The 13,993-nt window shown below is 59.5% G+C and overlaps 2 protein-coding genes across 2 annotated transcripts in view; both read left to right on the top strand.

Moving 5' to 3' along the window:
• Zc3h3 (zinc finger CCCH-type containing 3) overlaps nt 1-9,381 on the top strand; it is an 81,819-nt gene extending 72,438 nt beyond the window's left edge. Inside the window, exons 11-13 of the mRNA XM_013033830.1 lie at nt 5,726-5,910; nt 6,707-7,014; nt 8,957-9,381. Coding sequence (XP_012889284.1) covers nt 5,726-5,910; nt 6,707-7,014; nt 8,957-8,988 — 525 coding nt within the window. The 3' untranslated portion in view covers nt 8,989-9,381. The remainder of the gene's footprint in view (nt 1-5,725; nt 5,911-6,706; nt 7,015-8,956) is intronic.
• A 750-nt stretch (nt 9,382-10,131) lies between these two features.
• The window catches only part of Mafa (v-maf avian musculoaponeurotic fibrosarcoma oncogene homolog A), a 7,504-nt gene continuing 3,642 nt past the window's right edge, over nt 10,132-13,993 (top strand). The window contains exons 1-2 of the mRNA XM_013033829.1: nt 10,132-10,194; nt 12,117-12,299. Of these exons, the coding sequence (XP_012889283.1) occupies nt 10,132-10,194; nt 12,117-12,299 (246 nt within the window). The remainder of the gene's footprint in view (nt 10,195-12,116; nt 12,300-13,993) is intronic.

The raw sequence follows: 13,993 nt of genomic DNA, 5'->3' as shown, positions 1-13,993 counted from the left end.
AAAGAAATAAAAATAGTCCTTTGCAGATGGCTCACACCTGTCATCCCAGCTACTCAGGAAGCTGAGATCTGAGGATTGCAGTTCAAAGCCAGCCCAGGCAGGAAAGTCCGTGAGACTGGTATCTCCAGTAAACCACCAGAAAACCAGAAGTGGCGCTGTGGCTCAAGTGGTAGAGCACTTGCCTTGAGCTGAAGAGCTGAGGGACAGTGTCCAGGCCTGGAGTTCAAGCTCCATGCCCAACAAAAAATAATGCTCGACTAAAGGCTTGACTCAAGTGATAGAGTGCCAACGATAAACAAAAAAGCTGAGCAAGAGTGCAAGGCCTTGAGTTCAAGCTCTTGTTCTAGTGTACATGCATGAGCCCATACACACACGCACACACATACTAAAAATAAAAATAAGCTGGGCACCAATGGCCCACTCCTGTAATCCTAGCTACTCAGGAAACTAAAACTTGAGGCTCATGGTTTGAAGCCAGCCTGGCAGGAAAAGACTGTGAGACTCTTATCTCCAATTAACCACAAAATGCTAGAAGTGGAGCTGTAGCTCAAGTGGTAGAATGCTAGCCTTGAGCTGAAGAGCTCAGGGACAGCACCTAGGCCCAGAGTTCAGGCCCCAGTACCAGCACAAGAAAATTAGTTAAATCTGAAAAAAACAAAAAACAAAGAAACAGAAAAAAAATGAAAAAAGAAAGTTCAGAGTTCCATGTGTCTGTTCTTGCTCTTAATTCCTCCCTGCATCCAGCAGCTTTTCTCATCCCCCTTCTATTTAGAGGACTGTCTTTAAATTCGTTTTTTCCGTTCTTTTTTCTTCCCTTTCCTCTCCCTCTTTGGAGGTGACTGTCAGCTACTCAGGAGGCTGAGATCTGAGGATCACAGTGCCAAGCCAGCCTGGGCAGGAAAGTCTGTGAGACACTTTATCTCCAATTAACCACTCAGAAAACCAGAAGTGCCACTGTGGCTCAAGTGGTAGAGCACTCGCCTTGAGCTGAAGAGCTGTGCCCAGGCCCCCAGTTCAGGCCCCATGAACGACAAAAAAACCACACACATTTATGATCCTGCTTTAAAGCCGTGTCAGGTGACACCAGCACCTGCAACCTTGGTGTTGGTATGTGTTGATTGTCTCTTCATTGTGTTTGAGATGATGAATCATTTTGTATGTATTGTGCCAGTCCTGGGATTTAAATTCAGAGCTTGGTTGCTGTCCCTGAGCTTTTTTTTTTTTTTCTTTTTTTTAGCTAGACCTCTACCACTTGACCCATATCTCCACTTCTAGCTTTTTTTGTATTAAGCCAGACATATGGGGTGTTCTCAAGGAGGAGTGCTACCTGCCACCCCCACTTGCCCTCACTGGCATGGTAGAGGGCTTCCTGGAGACTCCTGTGGGTGTGGAGTCCTCATCGCCCACTAGGCCTCCCCAGCACCTCCCACTCCACCAAGCAGGAGTCCAGGCCATTGGCATCAGGGGTGGCATCAGGGTGAACATCCTGGCCTCTCAGCCTTCTGGGGGAGGTATGGCCCGGCCTGACCCCTGGCCAGGGTCAAGTCCAGGCTGCCCTCTCATCCTCTGCTGCCTGGGTGGTTTCCTTGGTGTGTGGCCAGAGCAGAGTGGTCACACACAGGCGGAGGGATTCTGTCTGCTAGTGTTTGCACACTGGGCAGCTCGATGCAGTGGCACATTTCCAAGCCTGGGACACAGGAGCAGAGGAGCCCAGGGAGCCCTCACAAGTGCTCCAGGGTCTCTGGTATCTGCTGGCATTTGCTACAGTGGGCCCTGCAGGGGACAGGGACAGTGCATCTGCTCCCTCTTCATGGCACGGGAAGTCCCTTCTGTTTATTTTTATGCCAATCTTGGCTTCCTCTTCCAGAGAGACTGGCCCATGCCTTGTAGGTTTTCAGTGCTGGGTGTGGGTGGCCCCTGGGCTCTGCCCCCCTCTGTTTAGTCTGGCTCCTTCCCATAGCCTTACCTCCAGTCTTCTCCGCCTTGTCAGAAACCAGTTTTTGCCATGGCCGACACTATTGTCGGGGATTTCTCTCCTCACCACCCTCTGTTGTTTTCCTCACCATTTCCTCCTGCCAGGCTTCCCCAAGAAGCACCTGCCTCCACTCCTCAGCCACCTGTCCCAGGAACTCTGGACCCTGCCTGCCTGCTGTCTTTCACTCCCAGGCTGGGCTAGTTGGTAAAAGATTGGGATCAGCCGGCCGCCAGTGGCTCACATCTGTCATCCTAGCCACTCAGGAGGCTGAGACCTGAGGATTGCGGTTCCAAGACAGCCCAGGCAGGAAAGCCCATGAGACTTTTTTTTTTGCCAGTCCTGGGGCTTGAACTCAGGGCCTGGGCACTGTCCCCGAGCTTCTTTTGCTCAAGGCTAACACACTACCACTTGAGTCACAGTGCCACGTGTGGCTTTTTCTGTGTATGTGGTACTGAGGAATCGAACCCAGGGCTTCATGTGTGCTAGGCAAGCGCTCTACCACTGAGCCACCTTCCCAGCCCAATGAGACTTTTTTTTTTTTTTTTTGTCAGTCATGGGGCTTGAACTCTGGGCCTGGGCGCTGTCCTTCAGCTCTTCAGCTCAAGGCAAGCGCTCTACCACTTGAGCTACAGCGCCACTTCCGGTTTTCTGGTGGTTTATTGGAGATAGGAGTCTCACGGTCTCTCCTGCCCGGGCTGGCTTTGAACCTCGATCCTCAGATCTCAGCCTCCTGAGTAGCTAGGATTACAGGCGTGAGCCACCAGCGCCCGGCCCCCAATGAGACTTTTATCTACTGTTAACCACCAGAAAACAAGAAGTGGAGCTGTGGCTCAAGCGGTAGGGTGTTAGCCTTGAGCTGAAGAGCTGAGGGACAGCGCCCAGGCCCAGAGTTCAAGCCCCACCAACAAAAAAAAAAAAGAAAAAGAAAATGTAGGTTTTCCCCATTTTCTCCGCCTTTGTGCATCTCGCGCCCCTTTCATGTTCACTGGGGCTGTTGTCTCCTTTCTTGTGCTGCAGAGACTCACACCCCAGCCCACCCCCACACCAGGCAGCGTGGGGACTCACACCCCAGCCCCCACACACACCAGGCAGCGTAGGGACTCACACCCCAGCCCCCACACACACCAGGCAGCGTAGGGACTCACACCCCAGCCCCCACACACCAGGCAGCGTGGGGACTCACACCCCAGCCCCCACACACACCAGGCAGCGTAGGGACTCACACCCCAGCCCCCACACACACCAGGCAGCGTAGGGACTCACACCCCAGCCCCCACACACACCAGGCAGCATAGGGACTCACACCCCAGCCCCCATACACACCAGGCAGCGTAGGGACTCGCACCCCAGCCCACCCCCACACCAGACAGCGTAGGGACTCACACCCCAGCCCCACACACCAGACAGCGTAGGGACTCACACCCCAGCCCCCCACACACCAGGCAACGGCCCCCTGAGCGGCTCCTCCACCCGCCATGGAGCCACGCTCCTCGCCCCACGTGCTGCTTGCCTGTTTATTCTCTCTTCACTTCCTACTCGTTTTAACTGGACAAATTTAGTAGTGTATGTGTGTCTGTTTGTGTGTCTGTGCACGCGCACGCATGTGCACTTATGAATGCCAGGACTGGGACTTGAATTTAGAGCCTTGATCCCTTACTTGACTTTTTTTTTTTTTTTTTTTGCCAGTCCTGAGGCTTGAACTCAGGGCCTGGGCGCTGTCCCTGAACTTCTTTTGCTTAAGGCTAGCACTCTGCCACTTGAGTCACAGAGCCACTTCTGGCTTTTTCTGTTTGTGAGGTGCTGAGGAATCAAACCCAGGGCTTCATGCATGCAAGGCAAGCGCTCTACCACTAGCCACCTTCCCAGCCCCTTACATGACTTTTTTGCTCAAGGCTAGTGCTCTACCATTTGAGCCTCAGCTCCGCTTATGGCTTTTTGGTGGTTCATTGGCAAAAAGAGTCTCATGGACTTTCTTGCCCAGTCTGGCTTCAAACTTTAATCCACAGATCTCAGCCTCCTAACTAGCTAGGATTCCAGGTGTGAGCCACGGGTGCCTGGCAAATTTAGTATTTTCCAAGAACCAACTTTTTACTTCCTTGACCTACTGTTTCTGTTCTATTTCACTTTATTGCTCATGTTCCCATCTTTGGAGATGCTCTCTTTTCTAGACAATCCCTGAAGGCTGTGTGTTTCTAGTGACTTCAGCAGCAGCAGCAGAGCTGAGCTGCACCAGCGCCATCTTTGGCCCTCTGTGCTATCTGCCATCCCTCGCTTGGTCCAGTGGATTATCTCATGACCGTTTTCCAACTTCTCAGACCTGGGAGGGTCCTGGGTCCCTTAGTCAGGGAAGCCTGATGCAGAATAGGAGCAGGGTCCTAGTTGGAATAGAATTCCTGTCTCTGTGTTTCTGTTTTCTTTCGTGTTGCGTTTTCTTCATATCTCTTGGATGATTAAAGAAAGGACTTCCCATTCCATCCTAGATTCTCGATTGTTTTCAAAATGGTCAGACCAGCACTTTGTGGTGGGAGCATAGTGAGCTATGTGTTCGACTCCAGTGTTTCTAGAAGCCATTGTAAAAACCTAAAACAGAAGTCCAGGATGGAGCTCAGTGGCAGACTGCTTGTCTGGCACGCAGGAGAGTTCCTCGCTGGGCTCCACCCCAGCACCGAGGAACCAGCAGAAATGTATTTTATTTAAGCAGCTTAGCGCATCAGCATTTCCACACACCATCAGCGGAGGGCTAGCAGCGGAGAGCCGCGTCTCAGCACTCAGCGGCCACCACCGCCATGTCCCCACAGCACTGGCAGCACCTTCCATTCATCTGTTCACACCCACACCCCTGTCCTGGCACCAGGTGGCGCCACTGTGCCTGGGGCAGGGACCACTGGTGCCAACTGGAACCTCAGGTCCTGTGTCACCAGCTGGGCTCAAACTACGTGGGGAGGGGGCCCTCTGGCCTGAGTCTGCCTCCCAGGGGCACTTCGGGTCAGACACGTCCCAGGAACAGAGGGGTAATGGCCCTGAACACGAGGCCCCCTTGGGGCTGGGAACGGGCAGGGATTCCAGCCAGGTGGGCCTGCGGCCTGAGAGGAGGTGGCTTGCAGATGGTGAGTGATTTCTAGTTTGAGCGAGTCTTTACCACGATGGGCACAAGAGCGGCTTTGGCACTGGCTGGCTTGGAGTTTGGGGGGCTGGGGCTCCTGTCACCCAGCCTGATGGGACAGCAGCTGGGGGCCGAGCCCAGCTGCGGGCAGGAGGCGCAGCTCCCCTGGAAGGCCTCCTGTGGGACGGCCGTACAGGACCGGGCACTCTGACGGCACCAGGAAGAGGCTTCTGGAATCCCGTGGCCTGGCAGGCAGAGGTGGGGCCAAGCGCTGCCTGGGACACCTGCCGTCCGACACGGGCCACTCCCCCTCCCCCTCAGTGGGTATAATTAGCCTCATGACAGGTGCCATGGATCGAGTGCCTGGCCCGGCCTCAGCTGACCCGCTGCACCCACCAGTCCCGCCTCTGGGCCCGAACCCCAATCTGCAAGGTCCCCTGAGGCCTCAGGCCCTAATTAACTTCCTCCGAACTCCTGAAACACTTACCAGGATGGATGGGCCATCAGCGCTTCCCTGGCCACAGGTCCCAGGAGCCCCAGGCCAGCCCACCCCTGCCTCGTGCGTGCCGGGGCCAGCGGGCCTCTGCGCCGTCCCCACGGCAGCCCCAGCGCCGCCCTGTCCCCAGCTGTGTCTCTTCCTCCTCCAGTGCAAGAAGAAGCACACACTGCTGTGCCCAGACTTCGCTCGCAGTGGCGTGTGTCCCCATGGCGCTCAGTGCCAGTTGCTCCACCGGAACCAGAAGCGCCCTGGCCGCCGGGCCACCGCACCCCCTACCCCCGCCCACAGCGACGGCGTCCCAAGGAGCAGGGCCTCATCCGGCCATGGATCCAGGTGGTGGGACAGTGGGTGTGCGTGGGTGAGCTCGGGCTGGCCATCCCCCAGCACGCCGGGCTTCACGTCTAAAAGGATCCACAGAGGTGAAGGATTTAGCTTGTGGAGGAGCACTGGCCTAGCAAGGCGAGGCCCTGAGTTTGGTCCTCAGCACCAAAAAAAAAAAACTGAAAGGAAGTGTTAATTGTACAAGCCTGGTACCAGTGGCTCACACTGTCATCCTAGCTACTCAGGAGGCTGAGATCTGAGGATCGCAGTTCAAAGCCAGCTGGGCAGGAAAGTCTGTGAGAGTCTTTTCTCCAATAAACCACCAGAAAACTGGAAGTGGCGCTGTGGCTCAAAATAGTAGAGCGCTTGCCTTGAGCACAATAGCTCAGGGACAATGTCCAGATTCTGAGTTCAAGCTCCAGGACTGGCAAAAATAAAAAGAAAGTCAGAGGGGGAGATGCCCATCCCTGCCCACTTGCATGCCTGGAGCCAGGTGAGGAGCACCCACAGTCCAAGACTAGCAGAGCCAAGGCATCAGCAACCCATGGAGGGAGGCGGGAGCTTTCCACGGTCCCTTCCCAACAGAGAAGGAAGCCTGGGAGGACTTAAAGGGGCTCCTGGTCCTGGCCGCCCCGGTTCAGCCCCTCAGCCAAAGCTCGGGCCCAGAGCTGGGCTTGGCCTTGGGCAGCGGTGCCTGGGGGCAGGTGGGGGCCAGGGACGCCGTGTGGGACAGATGTCCCCAGCTCCGCATCCCGCAGCTTTCCCGAAGGTCAGCGCCCTCACTTCTGTCCTCTCTGCTTTCCTGCAGGAAGTCCTCCGCTACTCAGCGCCCTGCCAGGCAGACGCCCAGCTCCCCGGCCCCCCGGGCACTGACCCCGGCTTCTAGGGCCCTCGCTTCGGCCTCCCTGTCATCAAAGGCCGCCGCCTCCTCCTCCCCCTCCTCCGGCTCCCCCTCCCTGTCGTTGGGGCCGGAGGAGCCGAGCCTCCTCCAGGAGGAGGCCTCTGCCGTGGGCAGCCTCTGCAGACTGCCTTCCTTCATCTCCCTGCAGTCCTCCCCCAGCCCAGGCGCTCACGCCAGGCCTCAGACCCCCAGGAGCCCCGCTGCCAAGGACTCAGGTGAGAGCCGGTCTCTGCGAGGCCCACCAGCACCACACACGGCTTTACTTAATGTCTTCTCTTGGAACAGTAGCAGGGTCTGAACTTGGAACCTTGGATTTGCTAAGCAAGCTCTGCTGTTTGAGTCCTCAACTAGTCACTTTCTGCATTGCTTCTTTTCTCTTCTTCTTTTTTTTTTTTTAATTTGGTGCCAGTCCTGGGGATTGAACTCAGGGCCTGGGCGCTGTCCCTGAACTCTTTTGCTCAAGCCTAGAGCTCTACCACTTGACCACAGCTCCACTTTAGCTCTTCTGGTGATTAGTTAGAAATAAGTCTCACTGACTCTGCTGCCCAGGCTGGCGCTGGGCTGTGCCCCTCAGCCCTCAGCCTCCCGAGTCACTGGGATGACGAGCGTGAGCCACCAGCGCCGGATTGCAGCAGTTATCTCAAAACAAGGTCTCACTTTTTCCCTGGGCTAGCCTGGACTCTAATCCCAGCCGTTGTTGAAATAAAGTCTTGCACGCTTTTATGCCCAGGCTGGCCTCAAGCCATGATCCCCTGATTTCCCCTTACAGGCAACTAGGATTATAGGCCTGGCCACAGAGCCCAGACGCAGGAGTCTTTAAATGCCCACCTCAGACCTTCCAAGTAGGGCCTGCAGGTGGCCTGGTGACTCAGGGCACACGTGTGCACACCTGTGAGGGGGGCGGGCCAGTGAGGGGCCCGTGAGCAGTGGCTGCCGCGCAGACCACCCCAGTGAGGGCTGATTTAATTAGAAAGCACCCATTTCTGTTAATTTGTTCTGGAAGAGCACCGCGCACTCCTGGAGAGAACAGATGTTCCCTCTCCCCGATGAGCGTTTGGGGCTTGGTAAATGGCTCCACTCAGCCTTGTTTAGGAGAGAAAAGAGGATTTTATAGCTGCAAACGACCCTTTCTGTAAACATTTTACAGCTCTCCGCGTGTTTGAGTGACGATAAACCCCACGCAGCTCGGCGGGCTGCAAATTTGCGACCATACGGCTATCATTTTATTGTCATATTTCACGGTCGTAACGTTAATGGAAGATGCTGCAGGGTTCTCTAGCGGCCGCTCTCGATCAGGCACCGGTTCCGAGGGGCCGCCTCCTGCTGGCAGCCTCCTCCGGGGTGCGGAGCTGCATCCAGGCCGCACTGGACAGGCTGGACTGGCTGGAGCGCCAGCTCCTCCCATCCAGGTGGAGCACAGCAGCTGAGGGCCTGAAGCGCTGCTGTGTGTGGAAGATGAGAAACCCAGCACCTAGGCCCGGGGGCAGAGGGGCACAGGGTGTGCCGTCCCGTGTGGGTGCCGGGCAAGCTGGTGAGGCCACTAGAACTGGCGCCGGCCTGGCCAGAGGACACTGGAGGGCAGGAAGCCGGCTGTGCCTTTGTACGTAGTTCCTGGCACAGAGGAAGGCGTGGGCAGGAACCGGCCAGCCTGGGCCTGGCCTGTCCAGGTAGAGCAGCCCCTTCCCCCTCGGAGGAAGGTCTTATGGGGAGATGGAGTGGCACCGTGCTGTGGCAGCCCCTCTGGCGTAGCCGTGCCAGCAGGATGCTGTGGCTCCTGGGAGGGTGGTGGTGGCGGGAAGGGGTCGGGGGGAGGAGGGGGTGTCCCCCCGGGGCCCTGCTCGCCAGGGTCCTGCTCCAGGATCCTCCCCACCACCCTGCCTGCCTCTGTGCAGCGGCGCCCTGCCGGCCCCCTGCGCACACAGCCTGCCTCCCAGATGGAGGGCACGGCGCCCCCTCCCGTGCGTCTGACAGCCTTGCTCCCAGTGTGAGCACCCGCGTGCCCGTGTGCTCCATGCAGGGCTGCGCCCAGGCAGGCCCCAGGCCGCCTGTCCAGGGCCTGGGTGCGGTGGCGCTACAGACAGGCAGCTCACGGACAGGCCACGGAAGGCCCCGCCCAGCCTGGCGTCCCTGTATCTGACCTCTGCCCCCTCCGTACAGGGAGACCACTGCACATCAAACCACGGCTGTGAGGCCTCGGGACCAGCTTGCACCTACCTCAGACCTTCGCGCTGGACAGGACGGAGGCTCTGCCCCCACGGGGGCTGTCCACCCCCGGCTGGGTGCCCACACCAGGCCACAGCACTGCCCACCTGGCTCTCGACCTTCTTTAACCTGTGTGCACCTAGGGCTCTTGCCCTGCCCTGGCCAGGCTCCCAGCCTCCCCTCCCGCTGGGCCTGCGGCTTCACATCCAGGACTTGCTCCCTACCCTGTTCCTTGGGGTGCCAGGCAGGCCTCACCCCAGCCTGTTCTCTGCCATGACTGTGGCATCAGCTGTAAGACAGGTATCCCCAGCCTTCCCCACCCAGGACTCCTGCCAGGAGAGGAGGCCGCCAGCCAGGCCCCTGTGGTGGGCATTTTACATTCAGCAATAAATGTTATCCTGTGTCTGATTGGCCCTTCCTGACCCTCGCCACACCTCAGGGCCCCGGACCTACGCGGGAGCACGGCCAGCCAGAAGACACGGCCTTCGGCAGCGCAGGGGCCTGCTCCCCCCGCCCCAGGCGGCTCCGAGCACCGGCCTCGCGCTGTGGCCATCCCCACGCCGGCCCTCCTCCCGGGCAGGGGAGCGGCGGGCAGGGAGGGGTCCTGTCACCAGTGTGGCAGGGTGGCAGCAGGACTGGCCCGCAGGGGCGGCCGGGGCTGTGCGCCGCTTCCTGGGGGCACTCGGAGGTGGGAGGTGGGCTTGTTCCCGTGCCAGCCCCGCGAGTCCTCGCCTCGCTCACTGTGGCCCTTGGGCTCTCCGTGCCCGCCACGGCCTGAGTCCTCAGGAAGGAGGCAGAATCGTGGCCGCCCCTTAGCCACTGCGGTCCAGGCGCTCACAGGGAGAGGGCACCCTGCTGCCGCTCGATGGGAGATACCGCTGGCGGAGCTGGGGGCTCAGCTGCACCCTGACTTGCTCCTGAGCATGGGGCCGTCAGGAGCCCCCTCCCCCACAGCAGACCCTGCCCTCTGTGCCCCCCCCCCCCCCCCCCGTGCCCTAAGCAGAGAGCTTAGCCGCAGGTCCGGTGGCCACATGCTAGGCCCTGGCGGCCCCTGCCCCTGCCCGGCTTCTGATAGCTGTAGCTGCTTCTCCGCAGTTGGCCTTGGTTCAGGCTTCCTACGTGGGTCTATCATGCTTGGCGTGGGTGCTCGGGCGGTGGCGGCTGCAGAGGGCGCGGCCGACCGCCTGCTCCCGGTGCAGCCTCTTCACCAAGCAGCAGGCAGCCCCCGGCAGCCTCCCGCGCACCGCGCACCCGAGGGGCGGGATACGCACAGGCTGGGGACCCCTCGCCAAAGCAGCTAGCAGGCAGGCCCAGGAAGGACTGCACTGCCGTCTATAAGAAGCTGCAGAGGACTCCTGGTTCACCATTGCCCGGAACTTGCCGGGTGCCTGATGCAGCCCGGCTCTGCTCAGCGCTGGGTTCTCCCGGCACCCACTCGGGGCTCGCGTGGCAGAGGGCAGCGGGCACTGCCCCGGGGCCCGGGAATCGTCCGTCTCCAGCCCTGCAGGAATCCTGAGGATGTGACAGGCAACCTGGGCCTGTGGAGACCTGTCACCTCCAGGACAGACGTGGGCTGCCGCAGATGACCAGAGCCATGATGGGTGGGCCGAGGGCTGCGCCTCCCAGGAGGGGCCAGCAGGTGGCCAGGCTCCCTGCCCAGGAACGACCGACCGGGCATGCTCCCCCAGCTGATTGCCCACGGGGGTCCTGAGACCCCAGGCAGAAGCAAGCAGGGGCTCGGCGCTCGCTGGAAGCAGGGACTGCTGCCTCCCAGAGGGATGGCTACCTGGGGCAGGGCAGGACGGGAGGGCCCAGGAAATAGGATTGGGGCGGGGGCTGGATCTCGGGACCTGCCCTCGCCTGGGAGGGGCAGTGTCCTGGAGGGCCCTGCCTGCCGGTCTCTGGCCACCCTGTGCAGTCATGCAGACCCCAGCTCAGCTGGCTCAGGGGCTGGAGCCTCACTGGGTCACCAGGCTGGCCTCTTGGGCCCTTCGGGGGGCCTGGCATCCAGATGGCTCCTAAGTGCTAGGGCGGGAGAGGATGGCTGTGGATGCCCCAGAGCCCAGGGGGCCACCACTTTTTTATTGTTGTTGCTTGTGGGGCTTGAACTAGGGGACTGGACGCTGTCCCTGAGCTCTTTTGCTCAAGGCTAGCGCTCTGCCACTTTGAGCCACAGCGCCACTTTGGTTTTCAAGCAGTTCATTGGAGACAAGAGTCTCACAGGGACTTTTCTGGCTTTGAACTGTGATCCTCAGATAAGAGTCTCCTGATGAGCTAGTCTGACAGGCCACTGGCACCCAGCCACTGCTGCCTTTTTCATGTAAACAAGCCCAGGGTGGGTCTGCCAAGAGGGGCAGGGGCGGGGTGCTGGGGCTGGGCAGCCCCCCTTAAGGCAGGCTCCCCAATCCCTTCCCCTTGCTAAGCCCTGGGTTAGTGTGACTGGACAGCCACAGCCAGTGTGTCTCTGAAATCAAGCGGCAGAAGTGACCCCCGGCGTCCAGGTGTGGAGCTCTGCCTGATGCAGTGTGCAGGGTGATGTTTCTTCTGCCAGACTTCAAGCAGACCATAACCTGTAATCCGCCTCTCATCCTAGCTACCCAGGAGGCTGAGATCTGAGGATAGGGGTTCGAAGCCAGCCTCGGACAGGAAAGTCTGAGACTAGGTAAGTTGGGGCTGAGCGGCTCTGCCTCCCACGTGGGTCTCCACTGTGCGTGGCAGGCAGCAGTTCGGAAATAAACTTTTCCTGCCAGAATACCGCGTGGTGTTCCCTTCATTGGCAACCTAAATGCACACCAACACTGAGTTCAAGGTCCAGGACCACACACGACAGAACTGTGGCAGGTCAGTCCGCCTGTGGCCTGGGCCCTGTGCTGGGGCTGCGTCCCTGAGTGCCGTCCAGTGTCTGGAGACGCTGAGCTCAGGCCCCAGCGAGCAGCGCCCAGGGCAGTGAGGAGGAGGGAGAGCACCGTCCTCCCCACGGCCCAGGCCCCCACAGCAGAGCACCCCTCCTTCCCGCGGGCTGGTGAGGGCTGCATGGAAGGAGAGCGGCCTGCTCAGGCCAAGAGCCCTAGAGAGGTCTGAAGCGAGAGCTGACGCTGAGCCTGTTCGCTCACAGAACAAAGCCAGGTTCAGAGCCAAGGGGAAACAGATCCAAACACAGAGCTGCTTCACCGGGGCCCCCAGTCCCAGCCAGAGCCCCAGTGCCCCTCCTGCTCCCCTGCTCCCCCTGCGCTGGACACCCCGGTCAGTCCTCACTGTCTGCACGGCCGCGGGGCTCTCCCCTCCTTCCCTGTGCCAGGTAGGCCTGCGCCAGCTGCTCCCTCTGCCTGGGGGCTCTTGTGCCAGCACGCACGCGCCTGTGCGCACATGCACACCCACACCCATGTACTGCCGCGGATGCGTGAAGGGTGGCGGCGTCTGACAGGGCTGGGTCCAGTGTGCTCAAACATCCAATTTTACAGCCCTTGGAAGCCTAGAAGTGGGTCCTGGTAGCTGGGTGGCCACTAGAGGCTGCCCAGCCTCACAGCACGTGCTGGGACATCTGGCAAGAAGAGGCACTGAGCCCCGGAGAGCCACCGAGCCTGGGCATAGTCTGGGGCCAGAAGCTTGGCCCCCCCCATGAATGTACTCACTGGCTGAGAGCAGCCGGAAGCTCTTCCAGCCCTCCCTCCCTAGCCCTTCCTCCGCAGCCGCCCCCAGCAGCGGCCTAGAAGATAGGTCACACCACACCTGGTGTCCTTCCCAGTGTGCCCAGGCCCCATGGGAACAGGGCTGGGGGTCATGTGGGGTCCTCCGGGCCTGTCCCTGAGCTGCTTTTGCTCAAGGCTAGTGCGCTACCACATGAGCCACAGTGCCACTCTGGCCTTTTCTGTGTATGAGGTGCTGAGGAATGGAACCCAGGGCTTCATGCATGTTAGGTAAGCGCTCTACCACTGAGCCACTTCCCAGCCCCTACCAGCCACATCCTTGTACCCAGAGTCCTGAGCCATGTGTTCCACAGTGAGGGCAGGGCCTTGGAGCCCGATGCCAGATAAATTCCAAGCCCAGAAAGTCTGGCCTTCCAGAGCCTCAGGAAGCCCAGAGTTGTGGGAGGGTAAAGGGGAGCAGAGCGCTGTAAGACACTCGGGAGGTGGTACGATGGCAGGTACGTGAATGCTTGGGCTGGCAGGCAGGTGCTCTGCCACTTGAGCCACAACTCCAGCTCATTTTTTGTTGGTCGTGGGGATTGAACTCTGAGCCTGGGCGCTGTTCCTGCCCTCTTCATCTCAAGACGAGCGCTCTACCACTTGAGCTACAGCACCACTTCTGGTTTTCTAGTGGTTTATTGGAGATAAGAATCTCACAGACTTTCCTGCCTGGGCTGGCTTTGAACTGTGATCCTCAGACCTCAGCCTCCTGAGGAGCTAGGATGACAGGTATGAGCCACTGGTGCCTGGCTCCGGCTCTTTATCTCGATTGTGTGTGTGTGTGTGTGTGTGTGTCACAAGTACTGAGGCTGGAAGTCAAGGCCTGGGCACTGTCCCTTAGCTTTTTCACTCAAGGCTGGCACTGTACCATTTGAGCCAAATCTCCACTTCTGTTTTTGTGGTTGTTTAGTTGGAGATGAGACTCTCTTGGATTTGTCTGCCGGGGCTGGCTTCAAATGGAGGTCCTCCGATCTCAGCCTCCAGAGTAGCTGGAATTACAGGCGCGAGCCGCCAGCGCTTGGTTTGGTTCCTTTGCGGGAGGGAGGCTGGGCTGCCGGCCTCCGCCTCGTGCCTCTAGGTGCCACGGACGGCGGGGCGGCAGGTGGCTGCTACGCTGCCCAGTCTCTGAGACGACGTCTCTGGAACCTTCCTTCCCCGGCTGGCTCCAGCCCGCCCTCCGGGCTCCACGTCCGTCTCCCAGGTAGCGGGGATCACAGCTTGAGCCGACCTCGCCCAGGCCCCATGTTAAACCCATCGCAGTCAGGCAGCCGCGCAGGGCTGGCGGGCCCCGGCCCGGCGCGCGGGT

Source organism: Dipodomys ordii, unplaced genomic scaffold, assembly GCF_000151885.1.
Source record: "Dipodomys ordii isolate 6190 unplaced genomic scaffold, Dord_2.0 Scaffold179, whole genome shotgun sequence".
Classification (NCBI taxonomy): Eukaryota; Metazoa; Chordata; class Mammalia; order Rodentia; family Heteromyidae; genus Dipodomys; species Dipodomys ordii.
This window is presented reverse-complemented; position numbering and strand designations above follow the sequence as displayed.